The sequence below is a fragment of the Lynx rufus genome, unplaced genomic scaffold (genome assembly GCF_022079265.1).
Source record: "Lynx rufus isolate CCGP_SWC_20201006 ecotype Redwood Valley unplaced genomic scaffold, mLynRuf1.p SCAF_9, whole genome shotgun sequence".
Classification (NCBI taxonomy): domain Eukaryota; kingdom Metazoa; phylum Chordata; class Mammalia; order Carnivora; family Felidae; genus Lynx; species Lynx rufus.
In genome coordinates, this window is record NW_025814897.1 from 16,485,997 (window position 1) to 16,509,410 (window position 23,414).

At 55.0% G+C, this 23,414-nt stretch overlaps 2 protein-coding genes, 1 long non-coding RNA gene and 1 other non-coding gene across 11 annotated transcripts in view; 1 reads left to right on the forward strand and 3 right to left on the reverse strand.

Annotated features, from left to right (window-relative positions):
- Positions 1-2,052: 2,052 nt before the first annotated feature.
- Positions 2,053-2,137, reverse strand: TRNAR-UCG (transfer RNA arginine (anticodon UCG)). Its single transcript has one exon. It is a non-coding gene; the product is annotated as a tRNA-Arg (tRNA).
- Positions 2,138-2,577: 440 nt separating this feature from the next.
- Positions 2,578-17,215, reverse strand: LOC124506141 (uncharacterized). 4 transcript variants are annotated; one of them, XR_006960723.1, is made up of 5 exons: positions 17,124-17,215; positions 16,463-16,867; positions 6,324-6,726; positions 2,786-5,053; positions 2,578-2,615 (listed from the first exon to the last, which is right to left on the reverse strand). It is a non-coding gene; the product is annotated as an uncharacterized LOC124506141 (long non-coding RNA). The 4 variants fall into 4 exon arrangements; XR_006960724.1 differs by having other exon boundaries at positions 2,594-2,619; XR_006960721.1 differs by lacking the exons at positions 2,578-2,615; positions 17,124-17,215 and having other exon boundaries at positions 2,626-5,053; positions 16,463-17,072.
- On the forward strand, positions 8,313-19,822 carry CXCR5 (C-X-C motif chemokine receptor 5). Its single transcript, XM_047072158.1, has 2 exons — positions 8,313-8,723; positions 17,067-19,822. The coding sequence occupies exons 1-2, from the start codon at positions 8,667-8,669 to the stop codon at positions 18,132-18,134; spliced, it is 1,125 nt and encodes a 374-aa protein (XP_046928114.1). The 5' UTR covers positions 8,313-8,666; the 3' UTR covers positions 18,135-19,822.
- Positions 19,695-23,414, reverse strand: part of BCL9L (BCL9 like) — a 28,567-nt gene continuing 24,847 nt past the window's right edge. For all 5 annotated transcript variants that reach the window (XM_047072153.1, XM_047072155.1, XM_047072152.1 and 2 more), the window contains one exon: positions 19,695-23,057. In XM_047072153.1, coding sequence (XP_046928109.1) covers positions 21,964-23,057 — 1,094 coding nt within the window. In that variant the 3' untranslated portion in view covers positions 19,695-21,963. The remainder of the gene's footprint in view (positions 23,058-23,414) is intronic.

A 23,414-nucleotide genomic window follows, 5' to 3' on the forward strand; every position in this document is an offset into this window, starting at 1 on the left:
GTTGGCCCATCACCTCCGCCTTGGGCCTGGTACACTTTCACTGCCGCAGATGGGTGTGGATGCCTTTGACAAATGTCATTTCACGATCCTGCTTCAGCCGTTTCCTGCCTTTGCCTGTCAAGGCTGCTCCGTCCTGTGGACCCCACCCTGGGCCATCCGATACCAGGCGTCCGACCTACCCCCTCCTCCCTCCCTCTTCCCTCTATGGGGCTGTGAGGACGTGGACTTGGGCAAGATGAACTTTTCGCCGTTTTGTCTGACCTCTCGTCTACAACACGCAGGCTAAGCGGCCCGCTGGGGGCCTGTTCATCTCGTGTCCTCGGAGGACAGAGCACCGGGTCTGGAGTCAGAAGAACTGGCTCAACTTCCTTTCTAAGTGGATATACTTAAGCAGCTCATGACACGGGCCGAGGCCTGGTTTCCTTATAAATAAAAGAACTGAGAAATCCTGGTTGCCTTTCTCCACGGGCTTGAGATGAGGTTCTCCTGACACAAAGAATGAGAAAGGACTTCATAAACTGTAAATGAATCCGGGAGTGTGATGATGCTGGTTATTAGGTTGTGAAGACTGAGTTCACATTCTTTTTAAAAAATTTTTAATGTTTATTTGTTTTTGAGAGAGAGAGAGACAGAGCATGAGCCTGGGAGGGGCAGAGAGAGAGAGAGACACAGAATCTGAAGCAGGCTCCAGGCTCTGAGCTGTCAGCACAGAGCCCGACGTGGGGCTCGAACTCACGAACTGCAAGATCATGGCCCGAACCAGAGTTGGAGGCTCAACCGACTGAGCCACTCAGGCGCCCCTATATTTTAATTGTTTTAAGTGTTTATTTATTTTTGAGAGAGAGAGACAGAGTGCAAGTGGGGAAGGGGCAGAGAGAGGGAGACACAGAATCCGAAGCAGGCTCCAGGCTCTGAGCTGTCAGCACAGAGCCCGACGCGGGGCTCGAACTCACAAACCGTGAGATGGTGACCTGAGCTGAAGTCAGAGGCTTAACCGACTGAGCCACCCAAGTGCCCGTCCCCGTTCTTTCTCTAAATGGCACTTTCAGATTTTTATAATTGGGAGATATTATTATTAAACACATAAGCTTGTTTAATGCCTGCCTCCCCTCCAGGGTGCAAACTACAATAGGGCACGAGTCACGTTTGGTTTTGTTTCTTGTTGCTTTCCCAGCATCCAGTTCAGTGCTTGGAATGCAACGGAGGCTGAAGGAATGATTTGCGGATAAGTTACGTGAGGACCTCTCCACCCACCCATCCTCACTAGAAACATCTACTAGGCTAGACTATCTTGTTTGCTGCTAAACCTGGGCACACAGTAAGCAGTAAATAGGTGTTTTTTTGGAAGTTCGAAATGAACAAATAAATTCCCGCTTCGTTGTGAAGTTCTGTTGCTAAAGACTCTGTTTCCCAGATGCTCTGCTACAATCTAAATGCCCAGACAGGCTCTCTATGCCTCTCAGCACCCGCTGTCCTTGCCTCTTGTCCTTTTCCCATGTCCCCCTCTGCTCCAGTCCAGACAAAGTGCCCACCGTCCTCTCCCCAGCACATGCTCAGACCTCCTGCAGGCCTCTGCTGGGCCCGAGGCCTTCCCTTATCCCTTCCGTCAGAGTTCTGCCTAAAGGTCCTTCCTTTCCAAGCCCCTTGAAAAAAGTGGTGTGTGTGCATATGTGGAATTTGAGAAACTTAACAGAAGACCGAGGGGGGGGGTAGTTACAGAGAGGGAATGAGGCAAACCATAAGAGACTCTTAAATACAGAGAACAAACTGAGGGTTGATGGGGGGGGTGGGGGAGAGGGGAAAATGGGTGATGGTTGTTGAGGAGGGCACCTGTTGGGACGAGCACTAGGTGTTGTATGGAAGTGAGGGGAATCTACTTCTGAAGCCAAGAGAACACTGTATGTTAGCTAACTTGACAATAAATTATTTTTTTAATGTTTGTTTTTGAGAGAGAGAGAGAGAGAGAGACAGAGCATGAGCAGGGGAGGGGCAGAAAGAGAGGGAGAGACACAGAATCCAAAGCAGGCTCCAGGCTCCGAGCTGTCAGTACAGAGCCTGACGCGGGGCTCGAACCCACGGACCGTGAGATCACGACCCGAGCCGAAGTTGGACGCTCAACCGACTGAGCCACCCAGGCGCCCCTCCAATAAATCATATTTTTAAAAAGATAACAAAAATAATCATAATTACAAAATAAAATAAAAAGTGTGTGTGTGTGTGTGTGTGTGATAGCACTTTGTACCTATGGAGGATTTCTATTCGGAAAAAACATGATATTACTTTTGCATCCAGTAGCAAGATAAGCAGTGCAGGCGTGTCACGAGTGTAGAGATTAGGAAACTAAGGCTCAGAGAAGTTTTATCGGTAATTTGTATACCTAGGATTGTGACTGATTTGTGGATCCGTGAAAGCAATTTGGTTTAAAGAAAGAAACAAACAGGGGCACCTGGGTGGCTCAGTCGGTTAAGCGTCCGACTTCAGCTCAGGTCACGATCTTGCAGTCCGTGAGTTCGATCCCCGCGTTGGGCTCTGGGCTGATGGCTCAGAGCCTGGAGCCTGCTTCCAATTCTGTGTCTCCCTCTCTCTCTGCACCCCCCGCCGTTCATGCTCTGTCTCTGTCTCAAAAATAAATTAAAAAAAACGTTAAAAATTAAAAAAAAAAAGAAACAAACAGAAAAAGAAACGAGGATGCTACATACACCTACTAGGAATAAGTATTACTTGTGAAACGTGTGTGTGTAGGTACTTATGCCAGCCAGGTTGTGAGGTAAAACGTATTTCTTACCGGGGGCCATGGTCAAAGTGACTGGGTCACACGGCACGCTGCAGGTTACCTAGCAGAGCGTAAGCACCACCAGTTGGAGCAGAGGCTGAGACCAAGCAGAGAGGCGCCAGAGGTGGGGGCCAGGCGGGCAGCGTGATCTAAATCTCAGTAGTGCCATTTTGGGCCCCGGGGAGGTCGGGGGCTCCAGGGGAAGCCAGCTGTGGGTTGTGGTACCAGCTATGTGAGGGCGTGAGGTGTTAGCCGTTGTTCTAGAGAGGCCTCAGCTGTGGCAGCATCTGTGTGAAGAGGCTGAGAGCGGTGGAGGGGTGGGTCGGGAGCCCCAGGCTGGGACACCGGCTGTGTCGGGGCAAGCCATCCCGTGTGCCCATCCTGTGTAGACTAGGAAGCGGTTCTCAAAGCGTGTTCCCGGGTTGGTGACCCAGCCTCACCCGGACACTTGTTAGAACTGAGACTTCTCAGGTCCCACCCCTGACCTCTAGAAGTAGAACTCTGGCGGGGGGGCAGGGGGCGGGCAGCAATCTGCGTTTAACGAACCCTCCAGGTGATTCTGAGGCATAACATTCGAGAACTCTTTTCCCCGGGGGTGCCGTTTGGCATTCTCTGCTGCGTCTGAGAACAGCGATGCAGGGTCTGGTCCGAAAGCAGCCTTGTCGGAAACCAGAAGTGCTGGGCCTCCAATCTGGGTCTTGTGATAGAAAACCCAGTGTTGTTTCCACAGTTTCTGTGGCACATTCCCGTGCTGCACTTAGGTGGGTGGGAACGGTGGGTTTACCCTTCTTACTCGGTCGCCTTCCGCACTGCTAGCCTCGGCCCGCACCGGGTTCGTGGATACGGTACATTCATATTTACGGCTCTGCAAATGTTCTCAAGTTGCACGTGTATGTGAGAGTGCAAACTTGCATAGGTGTATCTGTTCTGCCTTCTCCGTCCGACAAAGTCCTCCCAGGGCAGAGGCTGAATCCCGCCACCCTTGATCTTCACATTTCCCCTCTGGTAGGGGTTCAGCTCATAGTACACAAACACCTGACCAAGCACCTGACTCCCTCTCTAACCCTGGCCACACAGCCCACCCGTAGGCCGAGGTTCCCAAGCACACTCATGGCCCCTGTAACCTTGAGATAACCTTGATGTGCCTACCAGCACCTGCAACCCATTTCCTCCCCGCAGGACACCTACCTGTTACCTAATGAGAGAGGAGCTATGCGTGGGTGCCGCCACTGAGAATCTTTACCACCCCACTTCCTGTGTTGATTTGTATTGTGCTTTTGGGTCCCTGGTGCCTGAGTGAGCTGTTAACACTCACAACTACTTCCTACTAGTGCTTGAAGTTCAATTTCCACGTGTGTGATAATGTGACAAAAATACCTTAACACCTTATGAGTCTTCAGAGGATGGAAGGAAATAATGTGTGTGAATTTAGCACAGCTCGTGGCACATAGAAAGTACCTGACGAACAGCCCATAAAGGGTGTAGGCAGAGTTTTCTCCTCGGAGAGCCAGATGAGTGCCTACCCATCCTTTGCAAAACAATCTCTGAGAGAAGGTTGTGTGGCCTGGGGAGAGATCCTCAGGTCTGGGGTCCGCAGGGTTGCTTCCGACCCTCACTCCGCCAATTACTCTCCCTGTAATCATTCATGAGCGAGGACCCGAGCCTCTGTTTCTTCGCCCCCCACCCCTGTCCCAAAATATGGTCAGGGATGATGCCAATACCTCCCACACAAGGTGTTTTGAGGATTAAATAGGATTAAATGCGAAATGAAGTTAAATATGAAGCGAAATGAAATGTCAAAATTGCAGAGCTTTGTACAACGGTAAATGCTAGGCAAATGTCATTGTTGTTCTCTTTTGGTGCCTAGAGAGATGCCCAGTGCTCCCCCAAGGTCCACTCACTGGTCGGGGGTGGGGGATGAGAGGGGGGAGACCTGGGGAGCTCTGTTCTGAACAGCTGGGAAAAACTCGTAGAAAGAAGACAACAAGACCTCTGTCCAGATCAGAGAAGACAGCATCTCAGGAAAAAACCCCAACCCATTCCCTGCACCCCACCCTCTGCAGAACAGCTTAATTTTTCTGTGGAATGTGGGAAATGAACTCTAAGACAAGTGATTGTATCTGGTGTCTGAAATAAACAGAAATGTAACCTAATCCACGAACTGTGAAGTCAAATAGCGGAGAAAGACTCACCTGAGCTAACCACAGCGGTCATTTTGATGAGAAGCCTGGAAAATAATTCAGCCTTGGGTAGGCTGCCCAGGGTGTGGGGCTTGGGAGACTACATAATAGAAATACAAGCACGTTGCACGTTGAAATAAAATTTGGGCTGCATGATCTGGAAGCTTTCCCTCCTACCCCCACCCAGCCATCTGATTATTACACACTGGTGGAAACCATGCTGTCCCATCTTTAAAGTCAAGAGATCACTGGGGCGCCCGGGTGGCTCAGTGTGTTGAGCGTCCGACTTCGGCTCAGGTCACGATCTCGCGGTCCGTGAGTCTGAGACTCACGTCGGACTCTGGGCTGATCGCTCGGAGCCTGGAGCCTGCTTCCGATTCTGTGTCTCCCTCTCTCTCTGCCCCCCGCCCCCCCCGTTCATGCTCTGTCTCTCTCTGTCTCAAAAATAAATAAATGTTAAAAAAAAAATTAAAAAAAATAAAGTCAAGGGATCACAGCCTAGGCATTGCCTTCTCTATTTTGGGGGGTGGGGGGTGGGGTGCTAGTCTGACTTGATGGGTTGGAAGGTCATAAGATCATCTTTTCGACCAGAGGCAGTTACTCTCTGAACCTTCTAAGGCAATGTTAGAATTCATGGTCAAGAGGTATGTATCCATTTAGGGCAAACCGAGTTGACCATCAAAGGCCAATGGCCGGGACAAGTGGGCTCTGGGGACCTGCAGTATGTCCCAGCATCTGGAGAGACAGGAAGGAACATCTGAATGGGTCCATGGTGCAAGAAGCATCAGGAAGTCAAAGGACTAGAAGGGAGTTTGGGGGACAGTCACGGTTCCCTCTGTCCATGAAACCCAGGTCAGCCATTGAGAAGCTAGTAGATACCTCTCTGCCCCACACCATCATGGCTGGAACTACTACCATAGCTTGCTGCTGCACTTAAGAAGTAGTCCTGAGCCTCCTCACAAACTCCTCTTCTGGGCCTGCAGTGCATCATGGGAAATGGGCAACTATAAGAATAGGAGAGCAGAAGGCCCCAAGAGCAATTCCTATCGTTCCCCAGGCACACTCTGACCTCGTGCCTCCTCCTGCTGTCCTTCATCATCATCATCACTACCATGACCACACCCCCACGTATTTTTTCATGCAGTCCTCATTATCTCCCATGCCCCCTAGCCGTGCACCCTCCCCTCTAGTCACATCAGGTCTTTATCCAAACTTCCAATGTCCGGCTCATGTCCCACTTCTTCCACGAAGCCTTCCCTGGCCTTAGAGAACAATGGGCCTCTAATGCAGGAAGCAGAGCTCCGTGTTTGACGTTGTCCTGCCCATATTTTCCATCGGGACTCGGAGAGACCGAAGAATGGCATGCTTACCTATGTCGTTAACACATCATCAGATGACAGAATCAGGATTTGAAAAGTTGCCCTTCACAGGCTGAGATGATGCAGGAGAACCACCAAAATGAAGTTTGTTAGGCACGTTGTCAAGGGGAGCGGGAGCCTAGAGGAAAGCCCATTTTAATCATGGTTATATACGTACGGAGTCTCGAACAAAGAAACTCTTACCTTTGCATGTTTTGTCCTAGACAGATAATGTGTGGACCGACAACCAGAAATCACCCAGAGGCTGATGAGAGACTCAGAAATCACGTTCTCTGAAGAATGACTGGAGACACGCAGAATGTGTATTTTGAAGAGGAGAAGACTAATGCGGATGTGGGATCCATCTTCAGAAGGTGCTTATTAGACAATCAGGACGAAGGCAGTGCCAGGACCTCTGGGATGAGTTACAGGGAGATACACTTTGACTCAGCATGAGGAACATGCTTGCGATGATTAAGTCATCCTGCCTTAAAACACCAATCTCTTGAGAGGAACAAGTTTCTCACCCTTAGTGATGTTTGTCCAATACCGGGTGACCGTGTGATAAAGATGTAGTGACAAGAATCTTGCATTTGCTGGGGGCAGGGGAGGGGGAATGAGAAGGGACTGGCTTATCTTCCAAATTTCCTTCTGGTTCCCATATGATTCTGTATGCTGTATTCCCTTCTGATCAATGTCCTTAGAAGTAGCAAAAACTAAGTTAAATGTTATCAATGGTTTGGAGGGGCAGAGATGTTGGGGCGTGGGGCTGGAAGAACGGGGAGCGCTTAGCAAGCACGGGACACAGGAAACATTGGGGCAGCTTCCTTCTGAGCATTTCAGGACTGGAAATACAGAAGAGGAAATCCCACCCCTTGTCCTCGGGTTCTTCCTCCTTGAAAGCAGTTGCCGAAGGCGGTGAGCGAATGAAGAGGGAAAGACAGGCCCCAACAGCGCAAACAGAAGCCTGGGTTCCTCAAGTTGTTGAAATCCAAGAAAGCTGTGTCTGTTGGGGGTGCAGCGGGGGTTATAAACGAGGCGAATAGGAGAGAAAGAGGGGGGATGAATATGGAGGAAAAGGTGAAGGAAGGCACTAGAAAGGGCGGAGTCCCAGCAAATGGTAATCTGGCTGGAAAGGAAGCTGATGACAAGAGCAAAGAAGTGGCATGTCATGTGTGGGTACCCCTGTGTGCACAGTCACTGTTTTCACGACATTGTGGCCCAAGAGAGGAAATGCCCCGCTCCTGGAAGAAAGGGCCCAGAGATGAGGTGTGGAGAGGAAATTGATCTGTGCCTACAAAGGGGCTTCTTAAAGGAAGGGGTCCTCAGATAGGACAGAGTTGAGGGAAACGAGACGGTCACATGAGCCTGTGAGAGTGGCAGCCTGGTGTATACAGAAAACTCTGAATGTGCCGTGAGGACACCTGGGTTCGGGTCCCTGCTCTGCCACTGGTTAGTTGTGGGTCCTGGGGATGTTCCTCTCCCATTCTGAGCCTCAGGATCCTCCTGTGTAAAACTCTGCTCCAGCTGGGTAGTGGCTGCTGTTAATAATTAGGTGCCAACCAAGTTAATGTGTAGCCGGAACATCATTCTTTTGAGTCAGAAGACGACTCGGTGCCTGTTTATGTTTTTGTGCTGGTAATTCGGGTGACTTTATTTTTGTCTTCCAGTAATGTTTTAATGATGTTCCCTTTGAAAGTTTCTAGCGTTTCTCTCCAGGACTTGAGCTGGAAAGGGAAGAGGTTTTGCCCTTGACCAGGCAAAAGGATAGCAGCAAGTCGGATGACCAAGCGTCCCCATTGGCCTGGGAGTGAGGGGTTTCCCAGGACAAGGGACTTTCGGTTGGTGGCAAACCGGATGATTGGTCACCCTAGTGGCGAGAGAGGTGAAGGCTGGGAGGTGACTTGGAGAGGAGGTCCTGGAAGGGCTCTCCTCCTGTTCCCTTTCTATGTGGAGTTTCCCCTCATTGCCCCACTGACTGGTGTGGTGGTTTTCATTATAAGGTACAACTCCCTTATTGGGAGGTACAAGGAGGAGAGGTGAGGGGCAGCCTTCATATCTGTCACAAGCCCCATTGAGACAACTATTGCCAGGAAAGAAGCCGAAATGCTTGACTAGCACTGATGCTATGGGGATTTTCCCTTTTTCTTCAAAAAAAAAAAAAGACCCAGTGGAAAAAAAAAAAAAAAAGCGATGAGTTGTGAGGCAGACAGCGGGTCCTACGCGGCCCCAGGAGACAGTGCGCAACTCATTTGCTTAAATTTGCAGCTGACGGCTGCCACCTCTCTATAGGCACCAGGCAGAGAGCCTCTCAACATCAGACAGTGACCAGTCTGGTGACATACGGCTACAAGCATGAACTACCCCTTAACCCTGGACATGGACCTGATCAACTACAACCTGGAGGACATGGTGAGTAGAGACAGATGGTCACCCAGACCCCACTTGGAATTCTCAATTTCCTGTGCCCAGGGCTCAGGGAAGAGGGGACAGCTGTGGAGTCCCCTCCCGCTGTGGATCAGCAGAATCTAGACAGGCCCAATGGCACCTGCCTTTTAAGACTCTATTTCCCCATTCCAAGGAGGAAGCAGATAAGTAGAGTTGTTGCTTTAAATAGACATCCTTTAGAGGGGATCAGAATTTTGGGTTCCAGTCATGCATCCTCCCGGGCTTGCTATGTGACCTGGAACAAGTCACTTTGCCTCTCCATTCTTCAGAAGAAGGTCCTCCTCTTATCTTTTAGGGCTGGAATAAGGGTCTAGATGGGAAAGTACTTTGGAAGTGTTCTTACTGTCAGGAACCTGGTGCTGTTCAGGGATATTTATTCATCACTTGCTATATGATTGTATCATCAGGGCACTACATTCTGTGTTGAATGGAGAAGCCGAGGATTTGGTCCTGGCCCTCAGATAGCTCACGGTCTACCCATGAAGACAAAACCCCCACTCACTGGAAACTCTTAGACAGTAATTGGGTGCTAAACCAAGGAACTGTGAGACCAGGTGGCCAGCAAGGGAGGGGACCACATGGGGTCAGAGTCGGGGGGGGGGCACAGGGATGCCAGATTGGTGGGAGAAACTGTGTTAATCCTAGAAATGTTTTAAAGCATGTTGTGGTCCCCGTCAGAACACTGGAATCTCTAGAATTGAGGTGTTCTCGGATGGGCTAAGAAAATGATTCCCAGAATCACACTCTGCTTCGAACCCAAGTCCCTCCTGTGAAGCAGAGGTTCAGCTGGCTTGGCTGTCACTGGGCTCGCAAAGGAGGTGTGTAGGGAAGAGCTAAAGCAGAGACTCGAGCTCCTGTGTGTCGGCAGGAGAGGGCTCTTTATGAGGATCTTTGGGGAACTTCTTTCCTCCTTTCCTCCCATGGCCAATGGCACTTCTAGGGAAAGGACTTCTCTTTGCGCTACACTCTGGGCTGGATCAGAAAAGATCCAAATCCTTTCTCCCAACGCCCACTTGCTTTCCTGACCCTAAACTCACCCTGAAATGTTCTCCAACACCCTTCGGTTCCACCGGCTGGAATCCATGCTGGAACTCTACCAGCCGGGTTCCCAGATGTGCTTGGAAAAGCCCGCCCGCTTGCGCAGATCCCAGAGCTAGGAAGCCGCCGAGAATGTGAGGGGAAGAGCTAATTACCCCAAGTCAGGTCCCTCAGACCCAATCAGATAAAAGCAGAGCCAGAACCATCAGTCTAATCCGACCTGCCGCCTAGCCTGTGGGACCCAATACAAAATGAAAACGCAGGGCCCCTTGTTCAAAAATTATTAAGAATTTCAAGATAGCGATCGCAGAGCACTAAACCGAGCGTGGAGCTCTTCTAAGTACAGGGCCCGGCGTGACTGCACAGGCCACATGTCCATAAAGTTGGCCCCGAGAGAAATGACAGACTCTGGGCAGTACCCTCAACCAGGCTAAAACCCCACCGCCCTGACAAGGTGCCAACCTCCCACCCTGGCCCCCAGTCTTGGCCCCTGGCCTCACCCGAGTAGGTTAGTGGATGTTTCCCTCTGCCTACAGCTTTGAGCTGACCACGAACCCTGACCCAGTTGGACGCATAGTAACCAACCCAAGATCTGGCCACTCCTGGCTTCTGAGAAACCGCAAGAGTTTCCCCTAACTGCATGCGCCACTCCACTGCGTGACCTACTAGAGACAGGTGGTGGCAGAGGGCAGGGGACAACAGGGCGTGTCCCATATATTAAAGACCACCAGCAGCCCAGGGAGAGAGACCCGACTACTTGTTACGAACTGAGGGCCCTTGGCCACAGCCAGGTGTTGGTCATCCTGTCTTCCCTTCCGCCTCTTGAATTCTGAGATCAACTCCAGCCACTTGAAATGTCCATTTTTAAAAGAGGAGCAGCCAATCCCCACGAGTGGCGGACCTACACAAAAACTCTAGATGGCTGACTAAGCACAAGGAGCCGGGTCCCTGGGGTGGGTGTACCAGGGACCGATCCTGCTAGGAAGGCAGACCTAGGCAGACCCAGAAAAGTCTCTGTCCACAGGAACCTTGATCTGAGAGTGCAGGAACCTTGATCTTGACAGCCCCGGGGCCTGGGCTGGGGGACCTACAGGGGCTGGGGGTAAACCTCACCTCCAGCCCCACCACACCAGCCAGGAGGGGAAGCTGCTAAAAAGCAGGACGAATCTGGTCCAACCCCAGGACCTGGACTCCCCTATCCTCTCGTCAGTGATGGTCCCCCCAAAACATTTCACTGTGGGCAGAGCATCACAGGCTACAAAGCCTGTCCACGTGTATCACCTCCTTTCATCAAGGTGTAAGGAAGAGGAACCAAAACCAGCCCAGGCTGTCTCGGGCCATGCGTTGGGAGAGGGGAGGATCCCCCACCCCAAATAGGTCAAAAGTCCCAGAAGAATCCCAGTGGAGAGGGCCCCAACTGGAGGTGATCTGAGGAATCGGAGGTGAGGGAGAGACCCAGGTCCAGCCTGAGGAGGGTTCAGTGTTGGGGCGAATCTGGGCTCAGACATACAGACCGCAGTCTCCACCGGGAACTCTTGCCTTCCTTAAGGACACAGACCCCACCTCTCTGGCAGAACGGGATAAAAGTGGCCACGGATTAGGCCCTGAGAATCAGGAGACAAGAATGAATAGTCTTTCGGGAGTGACCGGACAAAATGTTTCAAGTGGGTGCTGACTGTACAAAACCTAGGGTACACATCTACCTGTCCCCCAGACTGGGTGACTGTCCCCAAAGTGCAAATTGACTTTGGGGTGCCACGTGGGGACCCTCCCCCAAAACCTAAAGGTTCAGCGCAAAGATAGAAGTAGCCTTGGAGCACCTGCATGGCTCAGTTGCTTAAGCGTCTGACTCTTGGTTTCAGCTTAGGCCATGATCTCGTGGTTCGTGGGTTCGAGCCCCGTGTCGGGCTCTGCACTGACAGCTGGGAGCCTGCTTGGTACTCTCTCCCTCTTTCTCTCTGTCTCTCCCTGCCCCTCTCCCTCTCTGTCCCCACTCGTGCTCTCTCTCTCTCTCTCTCTCTCAATCAATCAATAAACATTAAAAAAAAAACAAAAACGTAGAAGTAGCTTAAAGTCTCCCCCCAGAACCACATCCGGGGCAGTACCATGTTCCTAATGGTCAAAACCCTGGGTACAGAGGAAAGAGGAGCCTGGCGGCTTCACTTCTGAAGGGGGGGAGGGGGGAGGGGGGAGGGGGGCAAACCAGGCCCCACATCTCTTCTTCCTTCAAGTGGCAAGCCAGAGTCCCAGATGGTCTTTTGGGAGTGTGGACCCTCAAAAGGAAGAATGGGATCAGGGACACAGACCCCCATTCGCACCCTTAGCCCGATGTCAATCCTCAAGCCACTGAAGGCTGGAAGGACAGATGCCCGGCTGACCCCATTCACAGCTCTTGCCTCTTGGTTGGGAATATCCAGACAAGGGCACAAAAGGAGACAGAACCTGTGGGTGCTGCCTAAGGCCAGAGCAATGACCTGCGTCTGTGTGCAGACGCGTCCTGCGGCCAGTATGACTCAGGCCCCTGGGCTCCCGGGGTTCTGCCCGGATGAGCCACAGCACCCAGCAGGCCGGTGCTCTCTGGGGGGCTGAACGCCAAGGTCAGTCTGGCCACAGGACAGACAGCTAGAGAAGCGAAGCTCCCCCACAGGTGCCGAGCTACCTGAAGATCGTGCTCATCCTTGGGCAGAGCATGACAGCCCGAGAATCCGAGCATCTGGGAGCTGTGAGTGAGGGGCACTCGAGGGCAGAGCCCAGTCTCCCGTCCAGGGCTGGAATCCCTTCCCGAATACTTGAGCTCATTCTTCCTCCTCCCAGGGGACCCCAACCCACCGTGGGGGAGTTCTGCCTGTGAGAAGCTCCTTTCTCCTTTAACTGAAACACCCAACCCCCAGCCTCTGCCCATCCCTCCCCATCTGCCCTCGAGAGCCTCAAACAGTGAGCCCGTCCCGCCCTCTTGCCTATGGTGGTTCTTCCAGTCCTTGAAGAAGGCATCTGTCCTGGGCTCGGGTCTTCTTCTCCCAAGACTCTGCACCCCGGTACCAGAAAACTTCCTCCCAGGGTGGGGATTTCCAGACCCCTCAGCAAACCGGTCACCCTTGTCCAGACCAAACAAACTGCGATGGTGTCAGCTGCCCACCTACAGGTTTCTGTTCACCTAAGTAAGGTGATGGGAGCCTTTCTGGCAGCCGCGTCACCCTGTTGACTCATCTTAAGCTAGCAACCAGCAGACTCTCGGGCCTTTTTCTTCATCAACTGTCGGTAAGCCAGGTCTTCCCTAACTTGTCCCCCGACGGTTGAAATCTTAAACCCGAGTCTAGGTCTCTATATTTTCCCCTGTCAATGCCATCTGGTCAGCTTGGGCCTCTGGTTCCAGGCTGTGGAGGACGCTGCATTGCCTGGAAGGGTCCCCCAGCCGTGTCAGCTGAGACAGGGTGGAGAGTGTCAAAGGGGTGAGGGTCCGGGACAGACTCCGGAGGAATGCCCCGGTTAGCCCCTGCCCCACCAGCTCACACAGTCTAATCAGCAAATGTTTGCTAATCCTCACGCTGGCCAGTGCAGCGCCCCGATGCACCTGCTCCCCTCCTCCCCCCCTGCCCATCCTCTCTTCTCCTCAACACCAGAACACAGAATGTTCTAACTCCTCTCGCCCCGTCCCCGGTGCTCAGAGCAATTTCTACCTGGATTCCTGGCTCACTGCTCAGCTTTATCCTGCTCCTCAGGTCTCCTTGCCTTCTCTGGGGCATGAGCCCCCGGCCTCTGTGCAGGCTCTCTGCTGGGTACCTGCCTAGGCCACATGCCCTCGTGGCCTGGCCTGGGCACGTGGCTGTGTCTCTACACGGTGCGTGCTGCTGTCAGAGTATGTGTGTGCCTGAGGGCCCCGGGTTCCTGCAGCTTTTGATGTCAAAGAATGAGTAAGCGCTAGGCCAGATTGCCTGCACTGAGCTCCCTCAGGGTGTGAGCCGTGGAGGGTTCCCTTCTGCACCCCACTCCCCAACGTATTTAGGATTCGACGTATTTAGGATTAGGTTCCTCATCTTCCCACCGGGCCAGAGTCAACCTTGCCTCCCTACCTCTCTCCATGGTTCGGGGAGGGGTGGGGTGACTGGTCCCCTAGGTATGGGAAGTGGCTTTCACATGTGCCACTTCTGAGCCCCCAAAATGTCTGTTTGACACCTCCTGCTGAGATGTACTAACAACTCCCAGCACCCCTCAAACCGGCTTCCTCCCATGTTGTTGCCCTCCCTGCCCGAGCACTTTTCCAAACAAATACCTCTTGGCAAGAAGGAAAAGATAGCTCCCCTCAACCCTCTTTGAAACCCAGCTTCTCAGGAGATGGGAGTTCTAGGGTCCTGGGGGCACCTCCCGCCGCGCGGATGTTAAATGGGCAATAAACCAATCAGCCTGGATGCTTTCGAGGGTAAGGATTTGAGTGGTTCTCATAAAGGGCCTCCGGGGTCAGGTAGGCGGGCTGTACCTACACCGGCCAGACGTTGCCCAAGGGGCAGTGGGCCGCCAGGCTCCCCCCCAAAGTTAGGCGGAGTCCAGCCCCACTGACTGCCCCAGGCCCCGTATCTCTTCGCCCCTGGTCTGAATTGCTTTGCTCACCACTCACCTCACTGTTTCCCCCGTGTACCTCCTGGTCAATTCCAATAGGAGTCAACGAGCATACTGGAAATAGCTCCCGGTATGGGGACAGAACCCAAGATGGGCTCAAGATTGGGGGGAGGCAGGAATGGAGGAAGGGTGAAAAGAAGTGTTTGAGTCTCTGCAGAGGCACAGAGAGGGACTTGCCTCAAACTTTGGAATACAAGGGCCCCCAGCCCTCTCTGAGAAACTGCTCTCGGCGGTAGTAACGACACAGAGAGGGGCGCCTGGGTGACTCAGTCAGCTAAGCGTCCGACTCTTGATTTCGCTCAGGTCACGATCTCACAGTTAGCGGGATCGTGGGATCGTGGGATGGAGCCCTAGGTCAGGCTCTGTGCTGACAGTGCAGAGCCTGCTTGGGATTCTCTCTCTCTCTCTCTCTCTCTCTGTTCCTCCCCCTGCTCTCTCTCTCAAAGTAAATAAAGATGAAAAAACTTGGTTAAAAAGACGCAGAGAATGTAAGAAGAGAATCTAGTTCCAAGCTAGGAAGGAGGGAGGTAGGAAGGTGGGGCTGAGTGGGACCTTGGAGGAACCGTAGGCATTAATGAGACAGGCAGTCGTGGGGAGAAAGAATTGTTCTGTAAAAGGCAGAGTTGGAACAAAGTCTTGGAGACGGGAATGATGAACCTGGAGGACAGGGCGCCTAAAACATGCAGTTAATCTCATTTCTTTTTGAGAACTACATCGTATTCTGTTGTGTGAATGCACGGAGACTGGCTTACGCCAATCTCCTGTTGAGTAATTGCATCACAAACATGACTTCTTATAATTGGCTTTGCTATTAAATGTGAAACTGGGCGAGGGGGGTAAAGGTGAAAAGCAAACCACTGCTTACAGGTAACCGGGGACCAACGAAGGACTTTAAGCAGGACACTGATGGGATCTGCGGGTTGGAAAATTCCTCCTGTGTTTGGCGGATGGACAAGGGTGGAGAAGTTGCTGGCATGGGGCCATGGAGGCGGTAGGGTGAAGGAGGGCTGGACTGAGGCTGTGGCAGAGGGATGCTGGGGTGGGGGGAGGCAGAGGGCTCTGCCATCGCACCGATGTATCCCCCACCCCCTTCCCCCAGACCCACTTGCCCCGGGGACCAGAAGGAAAGACACAGGTTGGGGACCTGGGTCTGCCCACTGAGAGTGAATAATGTGACCCACAACTGGGGCCCCTGGGTGGCAGCGTAACCATCTCCTGCTTTGTGCAAGACCCTCACTCTCCTGGAAGAAGGGCAGTGTGAGACCATCTAGAGCTTCTGTGCAGAGTATCCTGTCCCATCCTCTGCCTCCCCGGGGCTCATCATTTAAAGAAGTGTCTTTTTCAACCCACATAAGTTGGTTATAATTGGTTTGAAACCATGGGGAGGGGGCCGGTGGGAGGGGTGGAGAACAGGGCTGGGAAGTGAGGAGGAGCAGGTGCAGGGGGACAGCTGCGAGTGAAAGGTATGAAAACAGACACCGTGTCTTCCTTTGCGGTTAGCTGGGTAAACAACCTGAGCGCTGCTGGGGTGGGGTAAGGGGGGAGGAGAAGGAGGAGGAGGTGAGGGGAGGAGGAAGGGGAGGAGGAGGAGCTTCCAGAGACAAAGTGGGCGCATCACCCTCTCTTGGAACAGCAACACCCCTTCCTCTCTTCTGAAGCCGAGAAGGAAGCAGAGGAGGGAGCTCCCGAGTGATGGGCAGGAGCAGGGAGGAAAGCCCAGGCAGGGCTGCGTAGTGGTGGAAAAATCGGCTCTGGAGGGAGATCAACGTGGGTTCAAACACACCTGACCTTTGTAAGATAGGAAAATCACAGGGGCGCCTGGGTGGCTCAGTCGGTTAGGCGTCTGACTTCGGCTCAGGTCATGATCTCACAGCGAGTTCGAGCCCCGTGTCAGGCTCTGTGCTGACAGCTCAGGAGCCTGGAGCCTGCTTCCGATTCTGTCTCCCTCTCTCTCTGCCCCTCCCCTGCTCGCTCTCCTTCTGTCTCTCTCTCTCTCTCTCTCAAAAATAAACAAACAGTAAAAAAAAAAAAAAGACAGGAATAGCACATACCTGAGCTTGTTATGCGGAGTGAACAAAGCAGGAGGCTAGCGCTACAATTTCAGCTACAGTGAAGACATTCAGGAACAGGGAGACGCATCAAGAGGAAGCCCGTAGGCCACACCAGCAGCTGCCCCCTCAAGCAGGATCTTAGGTTTTAGCGCCCGCTGCTCTGTTGGGAATTGGAGCAGACGGCCCCTTGCCCCAACCAGACCCATTTCCAAAACTGAAGTTCCCATTCCATGCCGTGAGCCGGCGGCCTTCCCTACCCGAGGACACGTAAACTCAAAGCACCTAACAGGTGCACAGCCCTTTAGAGTCCGTGAAGCCTCTCCCTACCAAACGCACCACGTATCTCCTTCCATCTTCGTCACCACCCCGCGAGGAATCAGTCCCGTTTACAGTCGAAACCTGCAGCTGGAAAGGGCAAAGCGATTTGTTCGTGGACGCACAAGGGGAGGTCGGGATTTGGTCGGTGGGATGTATCGGGAGCCCAGGGACAAAGGCAGCGTGGGGGTGGGGAGGACAGGAGAAATCTACAGGGGACTCGGGGTCCCCCTGTGAGGGGGAAGATGGGTCCTCAGTTCCCCGCCCTGCTGTCTCCTTGCCCTTGCAGTACAAGGAACTAGGCAACTACAGCGACAGCACGGAGAGCCCCGCGGTGGAAAATCACCTCTGCTCCACAGCGGAGGGGCCCCTCCTGTCCTCCTTCAAGGCCGTGTTCATGCCCGTGGCCTACGGCCTCATCTTCCTCCTGGGGATGATGGGCAACATCCTGGTGCTGGTGATCCTGGAACGCCACCGGCAAACCCGCAGCTCCACCGAGACCTTCCTGTTCCACCTGGCCGTGGCCGACCTCCTCCTGGTCTTCATCCTGCCTTTTGCCGTGATCGAGGGCTCCGTGGGCTGGCTCCTGGGCACTTTCCTCTGCAAAACTGTGATCGCCCTGCACAAGATCAACTTCTACTGCAGCAGCCTGCTCCTGGCCTGCATCGCCGTGGACCGCTACCTGGCCATCGTCCACGCCGTCCACGCCTACCGCCACCGCCGCCTCCTCTCCATCCACATCACCTGTGCCACCATCTGGCTGGCGGGCATCTTCTTCGCCTTGCCGGAAATCCTCTTCGCCAAAGTGAGCCGCCTCCATCGCAACGACTCTCTGCCGCGCTGTACCTTCTCTCAGGAGAACCGAGCCGAAACCAACGCCTGGTTCACCTCCCGCTTCCTCTACCACCTCGGGGGCTTCCTACTGCCCATGCTGGTGATGGCCTGGTGCTACGTAGGAGTGGTGCACCGGCTGTGCCAGGCCCAGCGGCGCCCGCAGAGGCAGAAGGCGGTCAGGGTGGCCATCCTGGTGACGAGTGTCTTCTTTCTCTGTTGGTCGCCCTACCACGTCGTCATCTTCCTGGACACCCTGGCGAGGCTGAAGACCGTGAGCAACAGCTGTGAGCTGAACGGCTACCTCTCCGTGGCCATCACCATGAGCGAGTTCCTGGGCGTGGCCCACTGCTGTCTCAATCCCATGCTCTACACGTTCGCGGGCGTCAAGTTCCGTAGTGACCTGTCGCGCCTCCTGACCAAGCTGGGCTGTGCCGGCCCCGCCTCCCTCTGCCAGTTCTTCCCTACCTGGCGCAAGAGCAGTCTCTCTGAGTCAGAGAATGCCACCTCCCTCACCACCTTCTAGGTCCCGGCCCCCTTCGTTTCTGCTTTCCTTGGGGGATGCGGTGTTACTGGAGCCCCTTCCACGGGACCTGGGATCCTAAGAGCTCGCCGTGGCCTGGCTGTGTCCTCACATGGGGCAGCTGGATGAACCAACCCCTCTCTCCAGGACATCGCTTCTTCCAGCCCCAGGGCTGGGCTGCAGGCCGGGGAGGGGAGGCAGCCCAAAGGCAAAAGCAGAGGATACCTGTGCCCGGCTGTATCCCCCGGGGCTGAGATGACCCCCCCCCCCCCCCACACACACACCTTGTTTCATCTTAACCGTTGGAAGCTCAAGAAACAACTTTTACTTCTGCCCTTGCCCATTGCGGAAGTGAGTCCCCTCCCAGAATGCACTCCGTCAGCTCAGGGACCACCCACGTGCACCACTACCCACCTCTCCTCTCGCCCCACCTGCCGAAAGAAGCTAGAGGCTGAGCACCAGGGGATGGATGGAGGTCAAGGCCGAGGAAAGGCCAGCTGGCAAAAGAACGCGGCCTTAATGTCTCAGCCACTAACAAACACAGACGTTCTGCCGGGCCACCAGCCCTGCAGCATCTTGACCAGGCAGGAAACTCAGACTGACCCAATCCCGGAAGCTGCTCCTGGCCCTGACCAAAATGGCCCCGGGCCAGCCCCGCGTCACTGGGCCCTGGGAGGTCTGCAGACTGAGGGCAGACTCCAGGCGCCCTCAGAGACCAGCCAGCCAGTGTCCTGTCCAGAAGGCCCAGCCAGCAGAGAGAAGCCACTGACAGGGAAGATTCTCCTTCCTTAGCCCCAAGGAGGCACAAGTAAAAACCAAGGCCTGCTGTCTTCTCTGCCCAGTGTAAAGAGGGCCAGGGGCAGTAGGGTCCGGGGTCCTGGCGGGTCTGGACACTGATAAGGAAGGAGGCAGTCCGTTCCTTCCCGCCCCCCTCTCTGCAAGCTACACAGCAAAGGGGTCGCAATCGCACGGAGGGAGCACTTCGCCGAGAGTCAGAACGGAGATGGAGACCCGCCCCCCAGAGAAGGACGACAGACTGAAAGGGGCTTCTGGGGGTCATCACATCCAGCGCCCTGCCTGCAGGCCAAACCCAGAGCTTGCCTGTCTCTCTGGGCCTCAGCAAGAGCCACGAGGCATCCCCTTCGTCTAGGCAGGGTGAAAAGCAGGCCTGGGCAGGGAAGTCCCCGAGCCTCAGGAAGCCAAGCCCTGCCCCCGAGAGGATACTACTCAGATGGAACCAGAAGATGCTGCTCCGTGCCTGCCTGCCCAGAGAGGGCTCTCCCTCCCTCCTCCGCAGCCTCTGGGCTCGCCAGGGCGGGATGTCCGGGACCCCAGCACTTGCTGAGGGCACCTCTGGGTTGCCCAGTCCCGCTCAAGGCAGCTGGCCAAGCTCCCTGGGAGGCCCCCATGGTGGAAGTCAGAGCTTGTGACCCCAGGAGGGAGGGCTGTATCTTCACCGTAGGACCCTGGGAAAGCCCCCGGAGCCCCGCTTTTTCTCTCCCAGCATCCAACAGTAAGCTGGGCCGTCGAGTAGCCAGACACAGAAGCGAAAAGGCAAGAGGATGGATTTTAATTTTCTCTTTTTAATAAAAAGGCACCTATAAAACAGGTCAATACAGTACAGGCAGCACAGAGACCCCCGGAACAAGCCTAAAAATTGTTTCAAAATAAAAACCGAGAAGATGTCTTCACATATTGTATTTATATATTTATATTTATATATATATATTTATATAATGGTACAAAATGGCTGGGGGTATGGCCATGGATGGAGGGAAGTAGGCTGGCCTGTGGAGTTCACCTTGGAAAGCTAGTCTGGTGGCGGAGATGGGAGAAGAGAATGGGGAGGGCATTAGGCCCTTTGCGGTCTGACCCCTCTCTCCTCTGGGCAGGAAACACTTAGAGTCAGTTTGGGGAGTCTTGGGTCGGGGGGGGGGGTGGTTCATGGGTACAAGGCCCAGGTTGAGGCAGGGTGGGCAAAGCGCCTGGCAGGATGGAAGCTAGGTGGCCCCCAGACACAGATGTCGGGGCCCTGGCCCTGGGCCCCTGGGAAGGTGCTGGGGGAGGCAGGGGCCTGCAGCCAGCCGGCCCCAGAGGAAGCGCTTGACCTGGCTGACGGTGGACTGAGGACAGCACCAGACTGGGAAAAGTGGGGCGAATTCCCTTTGTATCACAGCTGCCAATGCTAGACCAGACCCTGCAGATCAGGAAGGCTGGGGATGGGGCCACGGCAGAAGACCCCTTGTCTAGAAATGGCCCTCGGCCCCGGAGGCGGGGCACAGAAGGCCAGGGAACTGCCCTGCCACCTCACAAGGCAGGAAAGGAAGTGAGAAAAGGAGAAGTGTTTTACTCCTGGGGCCAAGGGGGCAAAACACTGAGTCTGTATGGCTTCAGCTCTGACCAGAGGCAGGTGGGGAGTTTTGGGAAAGAGCAGGGGACTGAGGGGGAGGCAGTGGCTGCGCCTGGGCGGGCACAGAGCCCTGAGCCCGGGGCAGGGGGACCTTGCCGGTGAGAAGGCAGGCAGAGAGGAGGCGACAGGAGGCCCCCTGCTTTTCCAACACTTTCTCTAATCCATGCTCAAAGGATGGAGGCTGGAGAGAGACAGATCTACTCAGCCAAACCCTTTTCCTTCCGCCTTTGGTGATAAGAAGTAGGTGGCAGTTCCTGGAAGAGACAGGGCCTGGGGGTCACCTGGCCCAGGGCTACCGCAGCAGGCACAGGACCACGTGGACCACCGTGCCACCACCCCATGGCTCCACTCAAGGGGGCCACACAGCCTCCACCTCTCCCTCCTTCCCTTCATCCCACACTGGGGAGGGAGGACTTCAAGTTCTGGCCAAGGTGTAGCAGCAGGGGACACCAGCCATCCATAGCTGGGAAGCCAGGGCCCCGTGTCGCCTGTGCGGGGCGAACACACACGCCCGTGCACACATTCTCCTGAATCATTCAGCAACAGACAGACTGCCGCTCTGGGAGGCCTCAGCCCGGATGGAGCTCTCCAGGAGGAAGCCTCGGTGGTCTGACCTCAGTTTAGGTGCGGGCTATCTTTCATTTCACCGTTTCGGGAAGGGACCGGAATGGTATCCTTACAGACCCAGAGACAATGCAAACACTGGGTACCTGTGTCAGACTGCATGGTCCTGAGTCCAGGAGAATGGAAGGGGCAAGAATTTGAAGAGGGAGGGAAGGGTTTTCTTTTATCCTTTTTTCTTTTTTGTGACTTCTATCAAAACACAGAAATACAGCACACACACAAACCGGCACAAAAGCGCAGCGCTCTATTTACAGCTGCGGCTGGCACCTGCCCACCTGGCCAGCCGCCTGCAGGGAGGGGTGGGAGAGGGGGTCAGCCACATCAGCAGGGAGAGGAAATGAGGCAGGAAGAGACAGAAGGAAAAACAGGTGGGAGCAGAGAAACCAAGAGGAGAGAGAAGCTCGCGGCAGAAAGGAAAGGGACAGAGTGGGGAGACCTCCTCCTCCCCCTCTCCCCCCACGGACTCGACACAGGACTCCGAAAGCACAGCTGCAGAGGGTGGGTGCAGAGAAAGAGGGAAGGGAGAGGCTCCATAGGACTGGGGAGGAACGGGCGAGGGGCAGTCCCGGTGGTGGCCAAAATGGAACCCCAATCCAAAACCCCCCACCCCGCTCTGTCACTTCCCCTTAAGCTGCCAGCACATCTGGTTTCCACAAAATGCCACGCCCCACACAAGCCCCTCCCACCCCCTCCACCCCACCCCTTGACCCAGGCCATCCCAACACTGGAGGGGAAGGAACTTTCTTAAGGTTATCATATTTGCAGTATCGCCCCAGCTCCGGCCCCGCACGGGGACTGCTAGAAGGGCAGGTTGGCCATGCTGCCCGGCGCCGGGAGGTAGCCCATCTGGCTGTCCAGAGACACGCTGCGCTGCCGCAGGGGATGGGACACCATGAGGTTCTGCTGGGGCGGGGGGCCCATGAGGGAGCCCTGTGGGGACAGCATGTGGGGGGGCTGGCTGTAGACCTCGCCCCCCACGCCCCGTTGCTTCATCAGCATGAAATTCTGCTGGGTCATGAGGCCTTGCGGAGGCGACATGACCCCCTGGTGCAGGCCGTGGGGCACCATGCCCTGCTGTGGGGGCACACCTGTCCTGCCCAGCAAGGACATCTGTCCGGGGTGGCACATGGACATGTTGAGCCCCCGCTGGACGCCCTGCTGGCCCGGGAGGTTGGGGGGCCGTGAGGGGGTCTGCTCCGCCATCATGTTCTGCAGGTTCATGAGATGCAGATTGGGGGGCTGGGCCTTGGGGGGCTGGTTCTCGCTCTTGGGGAAGTACTGGAGGGTGCTGCTTGGCTTCTCAGAGGGGATGATCCTCGACAAGTCGAACTCAGGGATCCCCGTCGGGGTGGGCCGGATCACCTCGCTCAGCTCGGGGTCGTTCAGCACTGATGCCACCCCGGGGAGCACGCCCGGCGGGTAGGCGTCGCCCATGCGCCCAGCCATGCCTTTGCCCATCAGGTGCTGCTGAGGGGGCATGGGGCCGGGCGGCTGGCTAGGCAGGTCCTCTGGGGGCAGGGGCATGCCTGAAGGGTAATGCTGCTGCAGGCCAGGCCCCCCGCCCCCACCCCCACTGGGGGCCATGGCACCGTGGGGCTGCTGCAGCCGAGGAGGGAAGGGCATCATCTGGGAGGAGCTGGGCACAGGGCCGCAGGGGGCATTCAGGGAGTCTGGGCCCCCTGGAGGCAGCATCATCGAGTTTTGAGGGGGCCCTCCTGTCCCCTGCGCATTGGGGTGCAATGGAATGTTGGACCCCAGAGGGGTAGGGGAGGGCAACATGGTAGGCGGGGGTTCGTGGGACAGGGGCTGCTGGCCTGGCAGGTTCATGCCCATGGGGCTCTGGGCAGCAGCCGAGTTCAGGTGCATCTGGTTGGGCTGGTTAGTGCTGATCCCTGTGGGGAGAGAGAAAAGAGGGTCAGAAGCTGTGTGCACCCAGCTGTGAGAGGGTGCAGAACTCAGTCCTTCCCCACTCCCCAGCCAGGCTCATGCCAGGAGGGGTAAGGGGCCTCCACCGTGGGCCTGTCCTGGCTGCAAGGGCATGGACTTGAGGCATTCAAGTCAGAAGCCAAGAGACCCAAGTTCTGGCCCAGTTTGCCATGGGGTCATCATTGGATGTTGGAAAGACCCCTGGAGTACTCTGGGCTTCGTTTCGCTAAATTGACGACAAGCGGGAACTTGACCCGGGACGTCACACCCCCATTCCCAGGGCCCACTGGAAGCACACGAAAGCCAGCATAACCACAGGGGTG